The 19,555-nt window shown below is 43.3% G+C and overlaps 1 protein-coding gene across 1 annotated transcript; it reads left to right on the top strand.

Annotated features, from left to right (window-relative positions):
- The first annotated feature begins 3,187 nt into the window (after positions 1-3,187).
- Positions 3,188-18,838, top strand: UGDH (UDP-glucose 6-dehydrogenase). Its single transcript, XM_087738091.1, has 12 exons — positions 3,188-3,368; positions 4,160-4,328; positions 6,675-6,776; positions 8,190-8,390; positions 8,473-8,670; positions 9,159-9,306; positions 10,532-10,626; positions 13,780-13,910; positions 14,619-14,752; positions 15,926-16,017; positions 16,107-16,217; positions 17,583-18,838. The coding sequence occupies exons 2-12, from the start codon at positions 4,167-4,169 to the stop codon at positions 17,691-17,693; spliced, it is 1,485 nt and encodes a 494-aa protein (XP_087594217.1). The 5' UTR covers positions 3,188-3,368; positions 4,160-4,166; the 3' UTR covers positions 17,694-18,838.
- Positions 18,839-19,555: the final 717 nt, after the last annotated feature.

Below are 19,555 nucleotides of genomic sequence, written 5' to 3'. Positions count from 1 at the left end.
CAACATTCTGTTCCTGCAAGAAACGGGCATTGCAAAACTTTGTTTTACTCACCTGATTTTTAGGCATTTCCCAGAAGGGACTCTATAGCCCCAAGTTAGATACAGAAAAATCCCCACACGGTGGGAAGGAAAGGCTGTCTCCGAGTGAGGTCCGGACTGGCCAATACGCTGGAAGAAGGATCCGTCTGATCTAGTCAACTGGCAATGCTAAGGAAAAACATACGCCTGAAATCCCATTCCTTGCGTTAAGTTACTGACCCTGCATAGCAAAAGGATTCATAGCCTCTCCTGAGCCTTCAAAAAATGGGAGCAGAACTCACACTTTTATTTAAAAACATGGCCTGATCTGCTTTGTAGCAGCACAGGGCTGCGTTTCCCAAGCAGCGTGCTTCAGGAGGTTCAGTGGTGTGCCCTGAAGCCTTACATAAGTTTTATTGCCTCTGCGCAGTGTTGTAAAAAATTCTACGTAAATGATGGGTCTGCCTGAATAGAAAAACAAAGAAAACCCCACCTAGTAATTCAGAATTTACTGTGTAACGAGAGGGGAGACCCAAACTCCCTGCCCTTTTCATTGCAGTGACTTTGAGCCCTGCGTTTTTCCCCTCCCAGCAGCGCCCTAACCACCAGAGCGTAGGCTATGGGGAAACACAAGCAGCCCTCTTCATCCTTTCTGGGGAAATTGCGCCATTCTGCAAAACAGAATCCAATATCCACATCCCAGGCAGGGGGTGTGACAGCGTAGTCTATCAGCAAATGCCCTTTGCTAAGAGAAAAGAGACTGGGGTCCACTGGCCTGCTCCACGGACTCTTCAGACATTTGAAACAGCTCTCTGTTTCATATACTACATACACTACATACACTACAACCCAGACCTTTCTCCTCCCAGGACAGGGCCATGATTACCAGACTGAAAAACTGTTTCCTTTCTATCTCCTTGGCGAACTACCATAGCTGCAGGTGGAGAATTAGATCCCCATGTTTCTTTATAACCCACCGGCCGCAGCACTCTCCTGGGATACATGCGCCTGAACCCTCCAGCCAAGGAAGGCACTGAAGCTCCTGCCCTCATTCTTCGCGAATGCAGTAACTAGGAGGTATTTGCTGACTCTCATGGCCTAGTAGCTACCCGTGCATACGGCAACGTGCAAAGGCAGCTCCTTCTCACAACCGTGGCCTTGCACACAGTGACCACCGCTGCGTTTAGAAAATCCATTCCTTGTTTGTCAGGCACACGCTGAGCACACTCACCATACCAAGACCCTTCGGGGACCACGTAAAGGATCTGAAGTGGATTTGGCCTTGCCTAGAGAGCAGCAGGCACGTACAGAGGGACCAGATCTTAGCAGTACAAATGTATGCATTTACGGTGATTCTGAGACCTATGGGGATAGACAGGTGTTTTGAAGATGATGGTATAGATAAGACTGACTCAGCAGTGAGAGCTCACCGAGCTTGTATTCGCTTTGCCTAGGCTTCCTGGGAAAAGAGGTTGTGTTCAAAATTGAGACATCTGTGCAAATTAGCAAGGAGACAAGGCATTACTTGTTTTCACTTCAGGATAAACACGGTGAACCCTGCACCTTCGCCAGGCAGCTCTTTAGCTAACCACACTGACTCCGCTAGGACCCCGCACTGAGACTGCAAACCTCAGTAGGCTCTTTCAGTAGCAACACACGTATTTTACAGTACCATTTCTAAAGGACCAGTGAGTTAGTTACAGTACATACTCACTTAAGTAGGCACAGATTCTTCTAGGGAAGGATCAGGTCCTCCAGAGTAAAATAGTAACAGACTAAAATATCAAACAGTAAATAATTCCAATTTCTTTTTTATATACTTTAACATCTATGGACAAAAATGCCATGTAAGAACAAGGCAATACTTTATTCGCATCATTATCAAGGACGTATATATTATACACCTAATTTGGCAACATTTAACATAGAAATGGTGATCTGTTAAAAGCATAAATGACTGCAGTATTGCAGATGCAGCAAAAAACCCCTACAGCTTCTAGGAGGTGCAGTGTAAGTGAACATGAACACAACGGAGAACAGGCAGCAGATTTCTCACAATCTTTCTGCTCCCAAAGTCAGACAAAGTATACTAATAACTTATCACATTTATACAAAAGGCAAGACTAGTATCTGAGAACTTTAATACGGCTAGGCAGGAGATCCCTGGGCAGTGCCCAGATCACAAGGGCAAGAGAGTGCGAGCTCGTTATTTCCTTACTCTGGCAATGTTTGCAGTCTGGACTTTAAACGCTGTTATTTTACTGTTACCTATCCATATTTCTATTCACGTCTTTGCTGAGACAGCGCTACGCTACAGGAGAACGTACAGTGAGTTTTGTGTTTCCCACTAAGCCTAGCTAAAGGACCAAAAATGACTCACACGCTTATTTGACTACCAGAATTTGGTTCTCTTATAAAAACAGCCCGAGGCCAAAGAGGGGAACAGTTCAGTGAGGCACCCCGCTGATACTCCCGTACCCCACCGGTGGCACCTGACCCCCTGGGAGCCCAGGCCTGAGGCACCAAGCCAGAGCTGCCTGGGGGCACCGGCGCTGTTTGTGGCGGGGCCGGGAGGGTGCTGGGGGCACCGGTGATGTTTGTGGTGGGGCCAAGAGGGTGCTGGGGGCGCCCATGGTGTTTGTGGCAGGACCGGGAGGAGCCTGTCACCATCGTCTCTGGGGACAAGATGGCCTGAGGAACCATCCACTAGCTCTCGTGGCGCGGGGGGGGGGAAGCAGGCAGCAACCTAGACCCCTCTCCCAGAAAGAGGCAGTGACACCAGGCACCGGGACGCAAAAAAGACCCAAAATAAACCAAGGGGAACGAGGTGTAACACCCCCAAACAGACACATGGGGAAAGGGGCCGTGGGCGCGGTCCCGCCTGAGGCCGGCGAGCGCCCCGAGAGGCGCCGCTCTCCCTCCCTCAGGGCTGAGGGAAGCCGCTGCGGCGGGGCCGGGCCCGCCCAGGCCCAGGCCCGGCCCCGAGGCCAGGCCGCGAAGACCCCAGCCGGGCCCGGGGGCCCTGCGGCCCCTCAGCCGCCCCTGCGCTGGCGGGGCCGGGCCTGGCCGCCGGCGGCGCCTGAGGTGTTCCGCGCCCATTCGCCGGCGGCGCGGCGGGGCGGGGCGGGGCGGGCGGGCTCTGCGCCAGCCTCCGCCCCCGGGAGAAGGGAGGAGCCGGGGCGGCCTCGGTCGGCGTCCGCGGGATGAAACAGCCGCCTCAGCCCCGCAGCGGCCCTTTAAATAACCGCCGCCGCCCCGCTCGTAGCGGAGCGTTGTCCTGAGCTCGCCGAGCACCTTCGCCGCGGCCCTCCAGCTCGATCGGCGGCGGGGCAGGACCGCGCCCACCCGCAGTAAGTCTCTGGGCTGCGGCTTCGGTGCCGGCCGCGGGTCGCGTTGTCGCTGTCCCTGGGGGCTCCCCGGGGCGGTGGCGGCCTTTCCCGCCAGCTGCCGCCCCCCAGAGCGCGGGGTCGGGTTGCGGCCGGGGAGCCGCGCTCCGCCGCGGCCGGCGGGAACCTTTCCGCTGGGCTCCCGGGGATGGAGCCCGCCGAGGTCGGCCCCGGCCCGAGCCGCCCGGGGCGGAGCGGGGTCGGGCTCCCAGCCCGCTCCCGCCACCGGGGAAGAGGCGGGAGCTGCGGCCTCCGCGCTGACGGCGCCTTTCCCGGCCGAGGGGCTCCGGGGACAGGGCGGGGGCCGGGGCCGGCCCGGGGGTCCCGGCCGAGCGCGGCCTGGCGCGGCTCTGCCCGCCGTGGGGCCGCGGCGGTCCCTCCCTCCCTCCCTCCCTCCCTCCCCTGCGCGCTGCCGGCAGCAGTGGTCTCTGCTCACGCCTGTTACTGCCGTGGCGTCGCAGCTCCCGGGCCCGAGGGGGTGGTATTCGCGCTGGCAGGCTTCAAAGCGACCACAGCAACCGCTTCCTCAACGGCCGGTGTGCGCCGCGCTCCTGGAGCGGGGCTGGCTCCAGGGCCGTCCCGGGCGGGAGGGGGACGTTGCCGTTCATCTTGAGAGATCAGCTGTAAGAAAACGTTTCTCTCTGTGGCAGCGTAATAAAATCTCGAATCATTAATGCTCTTTTATTTCCTTGAATTGTTGGCCAGTATTTTCATTTATAACTCTCGGTCCTCCTTTTCCCCCCTCCTCTTACTAGAGCAATCATGTTTGAAATTAAGAAGATTTGCTGCATTGGTGCTGGTTATGTTGGTGGGCCAACCTGTAGTGTTATTGCACAGATGTGTCCCAATATCAAAGTTACTGTTGTGGATGTCAATGAGGCCAGAATCAATGCCTGGAATTCAGATACGCTTCCAATCTATGAGGTAAATGTGTCTCCCTGTTGTCTCTTCTTCCAGCCGGTATTGCATTTGCTTCCCTCCCGCCACATGGCACTTCCACATGGCCCACTTCTGAAGCTTGATAAGTATAGCACAGTGATGTCCTTCAAAAGGAGTATTCTGGAACAGCTGCTTGTCACTACTGCTCATTAAACCAGATTTTTGAAATAACTTAATATGTCTAGTGCAGGCAGGTATTTAAGGATTATATATAAGGAAAAATGTAACTGTCGATATAGTGAATTGTGTTAAATCATGCTGACTTTCTTTTGGGACCCGATTTAATCATAACATAGTCCTCTTACTCAGTTATAGGTATTGTCTGCTGTGTTGTAGTACAATATGAGTGAAAGCTTACTGGGTGGTAAGCTTTATTCCCATTCTGAGTACTGCCAAAATCCAATCTGTGCTGCCCAACTTAACCGTATAGTAAGATGGGGACAGTCATGTTCCTGATTCACTTGTACCATAAACCTCCAATCTGGCCTGGGAAGACTAGGTCAGATAAAGATTATTTTTAAATGTATCACACCGTCACTCTGTCATTACAGAATGAATTTAATTTGAAGACATATAAAGTATTTTTCTATTTTGCTTCTCTTACACTTGTTTTTTCTTTTTCACTCTTAAAGAATAGGTCTCTTTCTTCCCTTCATTCTTTCTTTTTATAGGTTTGAGGTCTTTTCTTTAATGGGAGTGAAAAATTATCTTCACTCAGCTCCCAAAGACAAGGCATGTTCCCTGGTACTAACAGTTACTCTTTTGCTATAAGAAGTCTTTTGAATCCTGTCTGTGCTGTAACACTCATATAGTTGGTTCCCCCCCCCCCCCCCCCATGACTCTTTAAGCAAAGATGAATAGACCTTCTTTGTCATACATATTCAAAGGAAGATGTGTATAATGCTCAGATTAGCAGGTGAGACATGAATAAAGATCATAAAAGCAAGTACTTTGTTTTCTATAAACACTTAGACTGAATGAGGTAAAGTAGAGCTAGTCTTGGCATGTGGGTATTTGGGTTTTTTTTAAAAAAAAACCCAAAATCTAAACTCATGTTTCCTGGAATGGTGTCCTTAGCTTACAAAGAATGTACAAAAACTGCCAAGAATTAGTTCAGACAGTTGTAAAATTGAGTCATTGCACAGTGAGGTTTTTTGTATTTATTGTTTTGGGTTTTTTCTTTCCAGTGTCAGAAATTGTCTAGTGGGCTGCCTTTCTATTTACATCCCAGTAAGACCATACTTGGAACACTTGATGGGTTGTAACACATATTATTCTGCCTGTGCTGACCTGTGTTTACCTTTTAAGTAGGTATTTGTTATAACGTGAGACAGCAAAAATGTCTTGCATAAGAAAGCTTCTGCTTTGTTTTCCTCTCTCTCTCCCTCCAGTGAACCTTTGCCTTTCTGGCACTTACTCAAATAGCTCATGTCATGATAGCCATCTCTCAAGTTGGGCATTAGATTGCCAGGTTACAGTGTATGACTTTATTTTTCAATATAGTTTATTTATGACAATTATGTCTTAGTTAAGTCATTCTGTAGACCATTCTAATATGGAGGATTGCGCATGTACACATGGCCTTCTGCTCCTCTTGTCTGTGTGGAGGTGTTAAGGGAAGGGAAAGTGTTCCAGCATAGTATGTGTCTCTTGAAAGACTCTCATCAAACTGTGCCTGAGATTCTTTCACGCTGCAGGTGTGCTGCCATGATAAGTTTAATCTGGTCCAAACATGAGTGGTTGCCAAAAGGAGTAGGCTGTATCTGCTGCGTGTCTCCGCTGCCTGCCTTTCACTGGATCCGGGCTTGCTAATTTGGTGGAAGACTTCTTTGTGGGTTTTTTGTGTTGAATCAGTTTTAGATCTGATGTTGGGGAGATCATGGAATGTGTGGCGGAGGGAAAAGGAGAGTTGGGACCACATCTCTGCCTGCAGCCTAGGGAATATTGTAAGACTTTGCTTCTTGAGTCTGCTTAATGTCACTCTACAGGTATTTCTTTAATTGTTGCTCATGGTAGTAGAATTGAGCATGGGAATAACTGGAGCCTAAAATCTGGTTGTGCAAATAATAATTCAGTGTGGCTGAAAGTTTTGAGACAGCATTTTGAGTGTTTTGAATAAGAAAGGGCTTTATTTTTTTTCACTGTGTAAATCTACAGAAGCTTTACTTTACATCTGGCAGACTAAAAACATTCCACACTGAGCAAAAAAAAAAAAAGTCTTTCTGTATCTGAAATGGTATGCTGTTTGTTTGGGCATGCAGTTCACTGTTCTTCTAACTGCATTAACCTTAACTGATTTTTTTTTTTTTTTTTTTTTCCTGCTTTTTTCAGCCAGGGTTAAAAGAAGTGGTAGAATCCTGTCGAGGAAGAAACCTCTTCTTTTCCACCAGTATTGATGATGCCATTAGAGAAGCTGATCTTGTATTCATTTCTGTAAGTTTAGGGGGAGAAGGTGGCTGTGTGTGTTTGTTTTTTTGTGGTTTTTTTTGTTTGTTTTTTTTCTTATCAAATCATTATGTTGCTCTTATGTTAGGAAGAGGTCTTTGTTTTGTAACATATAGATTCAGTTAGCAATGTAATGTCTCACTGTATCACAGTCTTCTCCTTGTCTTTCTGCGTACTGTGGGGAAAAGTGTTAAGTAAGCTTTTTATTTTATTTTTATCTGTTTCTTACAGCCAGTAGAGCATTTGACAAATGAACAGGCTGTCAAAATGATAATGTTAATGTTTAGCTTGGTGATATATATGGGGTCTTACAGCAAAATATAGTGCAGATCTGTCATTGCAGTGTACTACTGAAATCTATGGGACTTTAGTAATATTGATATGGTTCCTAGATAGGGATGCAAAGTCATATACCGGTTATTGGATTACAAAGATGACTTGTTTCTAGAAGCTTTTAAAAAACAGTGTATCAATGGAAGAGGGGGCTGGCTTTAATATTTTCTAGCTTTAGTATTTCTAAGCTGTTGACACCACTAGGAAGAGGATCCAGTCAAACATAAACAGTGTGACGTTTTGTAATCTAGAAGGTTGTTCTCAATGCAGAATCCAACAGAACTGATGGCTATTCATCTTGGTAGGCCACAGTTGAGTTAGTTTTGTTACTTAAGTCCTCTTTTCTTGAGAGCTCCTCTTTGTTAAGGCACCTCAGTACAGAGCTCTCTTTCTCATAGTATTTTTCTCCATTCATTAAGTCTAAAATGAATGCTGCTTGGCTGGATGACTGCCACTAATACAGCCCATGTATTGCCACCTGTCCTTGGCTTAAAACATGCTGTTGTGTTTTACATGTTGTTGCCATTTCTTCTTTCAGTTTGTAATGAAAAGGACCCTCTGTCTTAATCTAAATGACGTGTTTTCCCTCATGTTGTCTTTTCTGTGTACTTCAGTATAGCAATTTTCAGCAGCTCTACGCTTCGGTTTCACTGCAAAGTGGGTTTAAACCATAACTGCCTCGCTAGCTGCAAGATTCTTTATAATGTGAATTTTCACACTCCTAATGTGGGATAGGAAACAAAAAAGTGGCTGGCTGTAATCATGAAGAAATTACTGGTGTTTCCAGAATAAGGACTAAGTTTCACCGAAGCCTGCAGAGCTGCTATGAATTGCTCTTGTTTAAATTCTGCTTGAATAGAGGCCAGTGAGTTTTCTTCAGAAGACAAAATGGGTAATTGAGGAAGCTAATAGCTGTTCATCTGATATGGTAACTATAATAATTCTGGGGTAGAAGCAAGCTGGACTCTGGGAAGGAGAGTGTCTGTCATTCTTAACAATTTCACCTCATCAGTACCTCTGGTGTTGAGACCTGTAACATTTCTGCCTCCTCCGTGTATTTGTAACTAGGTTAACACTCCGACAAAGACCTATGGGATGGGAAAAGGCCGAGCAGCTGATCTAAAATACATTGAAGCTTGTGCTAGGCGAATTGTACAAAATTCAAATGGCTATAAAATTGTCACTGAGAAAAGCACAGTTCCAGTACGTGCTGCAGAGAGCATTCGTCGAATATTTGATGCTAATACTAAGCCTAACTTGGATTTGCAGGTAAGCATAATCTTTGAGTTGTGTATTTAAAGGCTGGTTGTTGCTTTTGGCTTTTATCTGTTGTTTATTTCTGTGCCCGTAGGTGCTGTCTAACCCCGAGTTCCTTGCAGAAGGAACAGCCATCAAGGACCTGAAGAACCCAGACAGAGTGCTTATTGGTGGAGATGATTCTCCAGAGGGACAGAAAGCTGTCCGTGCTCTTTGTGCTGTTTATGAGCACTGGGTGCCCAAAGAAAAAATCCTCACAACCAATACCTGGTCATCAGAACTTTCTAAACTGGTTAGTGTTACTGCTCTTGTCTGCAATGAGCAAAGGGTGTAAGACAAAGCTCAGAAGGAGAAGTTCACTGACACTGAATGGTGCAGCTAGGAAAGAAGACGAGGCTAGGAGGACCCAGTATATATGTCAAAGGATATTCATCTTTTCCAATTGTCTCAGTTGAGCTAATACATGATATCAACTTTCCATGAAATCTTTTTATCACTTTTATTGCTGTGTTATTTATTACTAAGAGTAAGCCTCCAGGGCTGTAGAAACTGGTTACAATCATAAAATGTTTCAAGCTCTGCAAGTTAGGCAATAGGTTATTTTGTTTAGATTCCATTAACTGGCATTGATGTGTTAAACTAATTATGTTACCATTTTGTGTCTCAACAGAGTTACATAGATACTAAAGTAATCCTTCCAGTAGTAACTCCCTTTGGTCTGTGGGCATCTTGGGTTTCTGGAAGAATCAAGTTCTCTTTACTATGTTTTTCTATTTACAGGCAGCTAATGCTTTCCTTGCCCAAAGAATCAGCAGCATTAACTCAATCAGTGCTCTGTGTGAAGCTACAGGAGCAGATGTTGAAGAAGTAGCAAGAGCTATTGGAACAGACCAAAGAATTGGAAATAAGTTTCTCAAAGCCAGTGTTGGTAAACAAAAAATCCTTCCCCCCCCCCCCCCCCCCGGCGTTCTGTTTAATAGTGCAATAGGCCTACTAGTAGTGTTTTGAAGTAAGTGATCTGGTACTCCAAAGTCTCTTCTACAGCATGAGTGTGTGAAAATATTGCTGTAGAGTACTAGCATAAATCAGTTTTTCTGGTAAAATGTCTAGGACTGAGGTTGCTCTAGACCCTGGCAATCTGAAAGCTGAGAGTTCAGAGTGCGTGGTTTATCCTGCCTGGGACACTGGAAAGAGAAGTTGCAACTTTATTTTTCTGAAGCAACAAAGCTTGTGGAATGGCTGGAAGGCATGTCCTATGAGGAGTGGCTAAGGACTTTAGGTTTGTCTAGTTTGGAGAAAAGGAGGCTGAGGGGCAACCTCATTACTCTCTATAGCTTCCTGAGGAGGGGAAGTGGAGAGAGAGTTGCTGATCTCTTCTCCCTGGTATCCAGTGATAGGACATGTGGGAATGGTTCAAAGCTGTGCCAGGAGAGGTTTAGACTGGACGTTAGGAAGCATTTCTTTACTGAGAGGATGGCCAAACACTGGAACAGGCTTCCTAGAGAGGTGGTTGATGCCCCGAGCCTGTCAGTGTTTAAGAGGCATTTGGACAATAGCCTTAACAACATGCTTTAACTTCTGGTCAGCCCTGAATTGGTCAGGCAGTTGGACTAGATAATTGTTGTAGGTCCCTTCCAACTGAAATAGTCTATTCTACGTGTTGCTTCTGGGACTCTGCTGAGCAAAGTTCTAGGGGTTAAGGATCTCTCTATTAATTGTCTTGGTTCTCCCTTAGCTGTGGTGATCTTTGGTTCTTGGCAATGATTAGAGGGAGGAAAGAACCTAATCTTAACATACTTGTTCTGAGAAATATTAATCTAAACCTCTGGGGGGTGGTGGGCAGAGCAAACCCAGGAGCTCGTCCACCCACTTGTAGTAATAAAAACCTAGGGGCTATCTTAACCGAGTCTTAGGGAAACATGATAAAACTTCCGTTGACTTCAGTGGGGCCTGAAACAGGTTTTAGGGCTTCTGTAACTGACAAAGTAGGTAGGTTCAGGAATTGAATTTTTGAGAGATTAAGGTTTTCATTTGCTAGCAGTGAAATACTGGGAAAAATTATAATGTCAATGATTGCCAAAAACTACTTGATTCCAAAGATTGGGTTAGAATAGTACCTTAGTCACCTGTAAAATAACCATTTTCTCTTTCAGGATTTGGAGGTAGCTGTTTTCAGAAGGATGTCTTGAATTTAGTGTACCTCTGTGAGGCACTGAACTTACCTGAAGTAGCCCGCTATTGGCAACAGGTACAAGTTCCTCACTAATTTTTTTGAGGGTGTCGTGTTTCTTCAGCATTCAGCTTTCAGGCATTGAGCTTTTGAGCATTGTCCACATATAATCTGTGTTTCAGCTTTAAGGAGCAGACACCTTAGTGCTGATCATCTTTACATTTTAGGCCCCTCAGCCTAACACTGACATTTGATATTTGTGGGTGCTTAGGCTTTATTGGGGTGAATTAAGTTGTCTGGATCAAATGGATTGGGAAGTTGTCTAGAAGTAGCAGTAGAAAATGTGAAGTACAAGCATGTCTGGACTCCTGTCTTCCTCTTGCACTTGGTTATCTGTGTCCACTTTGAATTCAGAGCTTATGATCTTTTCCTCAGGGTCTACTTTTACAGTTCCTTTTCTGAAGGAACTCAGCAGAACTTGCTGTTCTTTTAAATAAACGTGATTACTGTTGTTCCCTGGTTCATGTTAGGAATGGTTGAGAAGATGTGGATGCTCTCAGGCTAGGACCAACGCAGCAGTACCAGGATGCTCAGTCTGTACTAGCAAGAGCTTCTCTATTAATCAGTGAAAGCACCTCACCCCTCTTCCCAGTCCTGACTGAGAAAGCAGCTTTGACAAATGTGGTATGGTCAGAAGAGCAGCTTTAGTTTATTGTCCTGATTTAGGCTGTGGTGATCAAATACAAGGCTGCCTAGCAGATGCCCCCAGAATTCCGAGCGCATGATTTGCCTACCTTATTAGCTGCTTCCCCCCGCCCCCATCTTCCTTTTGGCTAGCCTTTTTTCCCCTCACTCTTCTCCATCCCAGTCTGCTGCCAAATAAACAACCTGCCTGTAATTACTTTTTCATCATTGGTCAGTTGTGCCACATCCATACTGAAGTCCAGTATTTCTTACACCATTACCTAGGTCATCGTGGCCATGTGGTACTGTTGATGGGATTATCTAGGCTCGGTTGGCTTTGCAAGGGTCTGTTCCCCAAAAGGTCCCTCATGTTCCCTTCTAATTATGTGAAGCTTGGCTGGATCTCACTAATAACTCCTCCATAACTGCTTATAAAACTCAGTCATCCCTCATAGTGCTATCTGTGACTTTTGTCAGCTTTTAACATTATCTGTGATGTTCAATGGCTTTCTACATCCTGTTCAGATAGCTTGATCTCCTGCCAGGGGCTAGTCAGCAGCCTAGTTACTTACTTGCAACTATAACTCTTACATCAGTTGCTTGGGACAAGGAAGCCATGGGGTTTATGTTGTCTGCCTCTGAAGAGGTTCAGATTGACATCTTCCTTACTTAAAAAGTGCACTTCATTAGGATAGACTAGTCCATGGTGGAGAGGCTTGCAATCCCATCAGTGAAGCTGAGGCTAACATACTGCATGAACCTTGTGCAAGCATCCAGGAGAGGTTTGGTTCAGTGTAAGACTTGGATGCATTGGCACACTAGGAAAGAGAAGGAGCCCTAGGTCCTGATATTTGCTTCAAGAACTACTGCTTTTATTCAGTGTAAGATGTAAGCAGACAATGGGCAATCCCTGGAGCAGCTAGGAGCTGCAGGAACTAACCACGTTACCTCAATGTTAATATGATGAACAGGGAAAATTAATACTGTCTTGAAAGAGACAAATTGGTTTGGCTCTGTCTTTTGAGATCACAAGGGTCCTCAAAATGCAACCTACTTGGTATCTTGGCAACCCAAAGGCATAGGAATACTTACACTTTGCTCTGTGTGGAAGTGTTTTTTTTATATAACAAAACCCTAGAAGTTTGCACTGTTAATGTAAACAAACTAGTTTAAAGTGCTTTTAATGCTTTTTTTATGCTCTCTTATTCTCTTTAAGAGCACCTCTTTGCGATATTTCTATATGGCTTATTAAGCTGTGGACAAATCAGATAGTGAGAACAGCTGCTGCAGGGTTAGGATAAGGTAAAGAGTGCTGTGTTCACATAGTGCAACCCCTTACCTGCACCTCCTGCTTCCTCAGAGCACTGTCATCTTGCAGAGGTCTGTCTGCCCCAGCCCACACTGGTCAAGTCATGTAATGCATGCACATGTGCACCTGCATAAGCAACTGTGTGAACCCCTTCTTTGTGGCCTGAGTACCGCACTGTCAGCAGCTCATCCCAGTGCATGCACATGGGAGACCTCAGACAAGTCTGAGGACAGGGTGCAAATTCTGGAGGTATGCTGATCAGAGCAGCCCTAGAATCCTAACTTTTATTCTCTCTGGCCTGTAGACAGGACAGGGCTCTCTAATACTGAAATCTTCATTCCTTGAAAACATACCTACAGAAATAAATGTGTCCCTCTTATCGTGTCAGCTGTTTCCTTTGTTCCCCATCACCACCCTGTTGAACTGCATAAATCTCACTGCTTTTATTTCTTTTCCCCAAATAAATCTGATCCACCAATATCCTTCTACTGTGTAGTTTATACCTTATGTATTAACAGCTGCTGCTGTTAATTCTTGATTTGGGTTGAAAGCCTCAAAACTGAGAGGGAAGTGTAGTTCTTGCCAGTCCATGTTGAACATTGACTAGGTGGGGGAACCTACCTTTCGTATTCTGCTAGTGATCCAGCACCCTCTGTGTATTAAGGGCTGGAGATCAAAGTATGAAGCAGGCTGGAGGAAAGTACAGGAACAATCAGAGTGAGTGAACCCACTTTCATGTAATAACAAAAGTGAGGCACTTAAAAATCTGGTTTAACGACACTAGTTTTGTGTATTGAAATCTGTTAGTGTGGATTAAAAAGGCTAAAAATGTTCTCACAGTTGTTATACATGGCATGTAAGGAAATGTAGGTCTGGTAGTGGGATGCCCATGTGACATCAAGTACTCTAACACTGAAATTGCTTTCCATGTTTCTACCTAGAATACAATAAGTTGTAGATTTAAAAAAAAAAAGGGCAATCTGAAAAATCTTAGCCTTTGAACTAGATAATGCATGATAGTATGTGTGTATATGCATCTACATTCACTGATTAAAATAGGATTTGTCTCAGAATTTGATAAGTTAACTAAATTTTTCTTTGGATTACTTATGATACTGAGTAGAAATACTTAGCTTTCTCTTTTAAGCCTCTATTAAACTTACGTGTGGGTAGCTTGGCTTGATTGTGAATAGAATCTGTTTATAGTTTAAAATCCATCGTGTTTTATATAATTCCAGGTAATAGACATGAATGATTATCAGAGAAGAAGATTTGCTTCCCGCATTATTGACAGCTTGTTCAATACTGTCACTGATAAGAAGATTGCTATTTTAGGGTTTGCATTCAAAAAGGATACTGGGGACACAAGGTAAGAAAGCAAATTCTGTCCACTAACATGGATTCCCTACACTTGTCACCAGCTAAACTCCCCGATTGAATTGCATTAATAAAAATAGATCAGATATAGGACCCTTAACCTCTTGTGACTGAATTGGTTTGTTACAAGGATTAGTCTTTCTTATATGGGTGAAACAATTGATTTGTGACCTGTACAACATGCCTGAATCATCCAGGAGGTAGAGCAGATAACTCTAGTCCTTATTAACTTGCATAAGCAAAGATAAATTTTTGTCAGAGTCCTTCCATTCTCCACAGAGAAGAATGCACACATTTTTGCAACTGGTTCTAAATTGCTATGTGAAGCCAAACTTTCAGCTTTGTTTCCCAAAGGTGGTTAATTTTGTTTTCCTGTAAAGCTCAAACTTGATACAACTCTCTCCTACTGCAGTTTGGGGGAATGCTTATAAGCTTGATGCCTTTTTAATTATGGTCAATAGGAGTCCTGGGGCTTAGTGTCTCTTGCATGAATTCAGCAAAAGAGATGTAAACTTGTTTTCCATATTATTCTCCTCGGTGTCCCTTGAGGTTTCAAGTTTGCTGCTGGCATGTATTACCACTAAGTTGTTTAATGTAAAACTGGTATAAAAGCTCTGGCATTGCGTATCATGACACTTGAAGACTTTCATTATTTAGAACATGCCACCTTGTTCTTTAACTGATTGATTCACTTCCCTAGAGAGTCCTCCAGTATCTACATTAGCAAGTATTTAATGGATGAAGGAGCAAAGCTCCATATCTATGATCCTAAAGTACCTAAGGAACAAATAATCTTGGATCTCTCACATCCAGGTGTCTCAGAAGATAACCAAGGTAAGAATGCTCATTTAAAGCTTATTTCCCCCCTTCCCTCCCTACCCTATTCTCAAAATACACAAGGTCTGTTTAAATACTGTAAATTAATTTTCACATTTTCACCATGGCAATGATGTGCTGTTGGCTACGCTTATTAGAGGATTGTCATAGCTCAGAGGATTACTGTAACTTTTCCCCCTTTTCCCGTAGCTTTATCTATAAATGCTAATTCTGTACTATTGTATTTTTTTCTTTTGATAAATATTCATTTGAATACATGCAAAGAATTCTCTCTCTGCATAATTAAAAGGAAGAGAAAGAAGAATAGCTTCAAGTAGGAGAGACTAGTGTTGTTCTGTCAGCTCCTTTGTGTCCCGAGTACTATCTTGCCTTAGTTCTTGCTTGCATATCTAAAGTAAGAATAAAGAAATAATTCTGGAATTCACTGTAGAGCATTCTCCCCTCCCCCATACCATTTCCAAATTAATTTGCTCCCTTAAATTCAAGAAGACTTAAAGATATTTGTCTATGACTAGAAATTTCTTGGGGAAAAGCAGGGGGTATTTGGGATTTTTGTTTTCTTTCCTTATTGGGCAGGGGGAGAATGGAGATGATGGATGGATGGGGGAGAAGGATAGATCAGGCTTCTAGAGGTGAAGAGAATGGAGGAGAATGAGTTGTGATGAAGAAGAGTGAAGGGTGTACATTATTTGACATGCCCTTGAATTAGAGGGGGAGGTGAAGGTTGCCTCTAGGCAGCTACTGGGACAGTCAAAGGATGAAGGCAGCCCCTAGTGAGCCACGTGCATCTTCCCTAGTGTGAACTGAGTGTTAACTAGGAACCGGGATGTGCTGCTATTGTACAGGCAGTGACCTTTGGGAGAATTGGCATTTGAATGCTCCATAGTAACTTCAAATTCTAGAGATGCTTTTGGCTTTTAAAATCAAATTAGAATGCTTAACTTCAAACATTTAAGTGCTCTGACTCTATTCAGATGCCAGGTACAAGCCGCTTTCATTTAAATAAGTGAAATTAAAGTGACAAATGTCTTGATAGAAAACATCTCTAGGTGAGTGACTTGAAACCCCTTGTTTGTATAGGGCAAGGAGAGAGACTCATTTGCCAGGAGTGCACCAGATTGATGCTAAAGATGTGTGCAGCATAAAGATCTTATTTTCCTTCTGTTACAGTGTCTCGGTTGGTCACTATCAGTAAAGATCCCTATGAAGCCTGTGATGGAGCTCATGCCCTTGTAATTTGCACTGAATGGGACATGTTTAAGGTAAATGTTATATTGAAGATAAACTAAAGAAAAAAAGAGGGAGTGTTATGCTACTTACTTATTCTATTTGCTTTAATTGCCCTTTACAGGAGTTGGATTATGAACGTATTCATAAGAAGATGCTGAAGCCTGCGTTTATCTTTGATGGCAGGAGAGTTCTAGATGATCTTCACAACGAGCTACAAGTCATTGGCTTCCAGGTAATCAGCTGAGTGATGCTGCTGCTTAGGTTTCTTTCCTTCTGCTCTTTCCTTTCTTGCTCTCTCTCCCTCTGCAATGACTGAGTAGCAAGGGGAAAAAAACCTCTTCAGGTGAGGACTTAAATCTAAACCCATCTGTGCTTAAGTCTCTTCACTAGCGCTGTCTTCCTGCATTGCCTTACTATTTTCATAGACTGCTCTGTTAAAATCCAAGCTACATCAGACACTGCCACCAGCACTCAACAGCACCAGCATGCCTTGAAGCACTTCTAGCATAGACAGAATTTGACTATTACTAAAATCACCAAATCCCTGAATAACCTGATAGAAGCATCTCAGCCAGACACAGTCAGAACAAAATCTACAAGCCAGATCAGATGCATGGTTCAGTTGTGCTTCATTCTGTGTACTCCTGAGTACTGTGATTACTTGCATAATGGCTATAGGCTTTCTCTCTTGATATTTTTTCCCCTGCTTAAACTACACACAGTTATTTACACTGTTTGTGAACAGGCTTGTATAAATTGATTTAACCAGTCAGTTGAGACTGTTATGGGCAAATATGGTATACACAGCTCACGTGACTGTTTAAACAAGTCTTTTCAGAGTTAACTCGGATGTCTGTCTAGAATATACTCATTGAATTTCTGTTAAATTTAAAATAGTTGAAGTATTTTGTCTTTTGGTCCTTTGCATCTGACTTGTGCTGCTTACTCAAGAGGAAAGCTACAGCTCTCCTTGTTTACTGGGTGTCTGAACTGTTTTGCTAGTTGTTTTGTCCTCTATAAGCTCTGTCCTTAGCGATTTACATTAGTTTGACCTAGAAATTAGGGGAACCTGCCTCACTCTTTGAATTTTGCAGTACCTAGCTTATGTGTCTGTTGGCTTTGTTACGTGCTTTCTCTTACATAGAGTTGGCTCCCTTTAGCCTTTCAGAGTTGTGTTGTTTTCAAAAAGAAACCACTGCATTAAGGAGGGGAAAAAGCTTCTTGTATCCTAATTTACGGGATATAAAAATTTAGACAAAGGGGGCCAAACCCACATTTTCTGAATATCCAGAAAACATTTTATGATATTTTTACTGATAGTCCTATGGAAGCTGAGGTACATGAATGTTCGAATTAGCAAGATGCAGCTTTAAGTAGGCAAAGCAGGGACCTGTGAAAGGCTGTTTTTTTTTTTTTAAAAAAAAAAAGTCTTTGCAACTCCAATCCCAGAAACTGTCCCTGGGCACACTGTGCTTTGTGGCTTGTATTATTCCAGTGTTCATGAAATGGTCCTGGATTTAATTTGTAGATTCCTCATAGGCTGACATCGTTATGTTAGCTTGCCACACTCACTTGTTAAATGTGTTTTCTCTTTCAGATTGAAACAATTGGGAAGAAGGTGTCAGCCAAAAGAATTCCTTTTGCTTCTTCATGTGAAATTCCTAAGTTCAGCCTGCAGGACCCACCTGTCAAAAAGCCTAGAGTATAATGTTTAATAGGTACTGAAGGAATTCTGTGGACCTTATTAGTGATAATAACTGTAAGCCTATGCTTTTTTTTAAGGAAAGATATTTTTCATAAACTAAAAACCAGTTTTACACTAGAAATGGTACCTTGTACATGTGAATTCAGTCTATTTTCAAATCTCTATTTTTATACCAATTTTTTTTGGTTACTGAAGATGGTACAGACCTGTTTTTAATAATGAATCATCTTTTAAGGGAAAAGTTACCTTCAAACTGCAGATTTCTGCTTCCAGAAATGTTCCTAAACTGCACTTTAACTGTTTCAAGTGATATGAAAGCAAAAGAAATAGAATATCTTTTTATTTTAGTCCAGCTATGGACTGTGATCAGGAACTTTGGTCTCACCGATCTTTCATTTTCTTTTGGGGTAATTCTTTGCTCAGTTAAATGCTTGGTCTAACTGGCATTGAAGTCAAAAGGGAAGCTCTAAGTGAATTTGGTAGGATTTGCGTTGAGCCCTAAAATAGAGCTGACTGCAACAATAATACCCCAATCCTGGCTGGGATCAGTTGGCACTGGTGCAGGCTAAACTGCATCTCTTGGGAGGCCAGATAATTCTGCAGGCATCTATCATATAATTAATAACAGTGGACTACAACTATCAACTGATCCACTGGCAGATCTTTACTTTTGATTCTTTGGTTGTCTTGCCTACATTCCATGTGCAGCCACATAAATTATTGATCTAATTGGATTCCTGGGGCAAGTTTTTTCCTAAGTTACAGCAATACAACCCATCTTCAGCAGAGGAGCATTCTGCTTGTTTGAACATTTAAGCAGAATTACCTTAATCTGGTGTCAGTCCAAGTAGCAAGCAAGTATTGGCTTCAAAGCTACCTGATAGGGTTTTTTTTTCCATCCTTTCTGCTTATATACTTCAACTGAAAGCAGCTTTCTTAATGAATCTGCAAAAATTATTCTCTGCTGTTAAGAAATGATTAAAAATAAAAATTCAGCCCCATAAGTTAGTCAGCTTGCTACCTCAATTAATTAGCAGGAATGAATACTTCCTACATTATCTTGATATTTTTGCCTTTACTATTACTTTGTTTTTAATTGTTTTTATTATTCTCAATTGGCCAGTGCTATTAAAATCCTTGAGATGACAGAGCTTGTGTTTGGCTTGTTGCATGGGGTTGTGAAATGGAGGGGAGGATAGAGAAAGGTGACCATGAACAGTCTTCAGACTAGAAGGCATAGACATCTTAGTTGAATAATAGTAGTGTTGGGATGTTAGAGAATTATCCTGTAACTAGTCACATAATACCTTCTGAATTTATTCGTGTGCCTTCAAGTATGCTATACCAACAGTTAAACAGAGCGTAAGATCAGTGTCATCTTGGCAATAAGTGCTATTATCAAAACTATCTACCCACAGAAACACAGATACAATTTAAGCTTTAGGAAAGCTATTTGAAGATTTAAGGAACTTGTATTACAATTTGGGTAGACAATACAAGACAGCGTTATCTGACTGAAATAGCTGTATCCTTGAACCAGATTCTGTACGTTAATGGCTGCCACATAGGGACTTATTACGCAGCAATCACTCAGCACTTGGGGCAAATATGCCTTGAGCTTTTTCTGCTATCATAAGATTCTTCTCTGAGGAGTGCATCAGAAGCCACTTAAAGTGAGTGGGAATTATGGAGGCTTAAAATGAAACTGTCATCTTTCATCATGCCATCTCCTCTTCCCGATTCACTAGCGCTGCTCTCGTACAACACCCACAGAGCAGGGACAACCCTGTGATACAGTTGCAGTACCTGTAAGCATTGTAATCTAACTGGCAGATCACCCTCTCTTTGCAGGTAGGCATCTTCTT

The sequence above is a fragment of the Nipponia nippon genome, unplaced genomic scaffold (assembly GCF_047370975.1).
Source record: "Nipponia nippon isolate SJK-2023a ecotype South Korea unplaced genomic scaffold, ASM4737097v1 scaffold_6, whole genome shotgun sequence".
NCBI classification, from domain to species: domain Eukaryota; kingdom Metazoa; phylum Chordata; class Aves; order Pelecaniformes; family Threskiornithidae; genus Nipponia; species Nipponia nippon.
Note: the sequence above shows the minus strand (reverse complement) of the source record. Positions and strands in the feature narration are given on the sequence as shown.

Bases quoted from the DNA above. Each gene is read 5' to 3' on its own strand.
- UGDH (XM_087738091.1), top strand. From the start codon at position 4,167: ATGTTTGAAATTAAGAAGATTTGCTGCATTGGTGCTGGTTATGTTGGT. The intron at 4,329-6,674 runs GTAAATGTGTCT...TGCTTTTTTCAG, and splicing joins ATACGCTTCCAATCTATGAG to CCAGGGTTAAAAGAAGTGGT. The intron at 8,671-9,158 runs GTTAGTGTTACT...TTCTATTTACAG, and splicing joins CATCAGAACTTTCTAAACTG to GCAGCTAATGCTTTCCTTGC.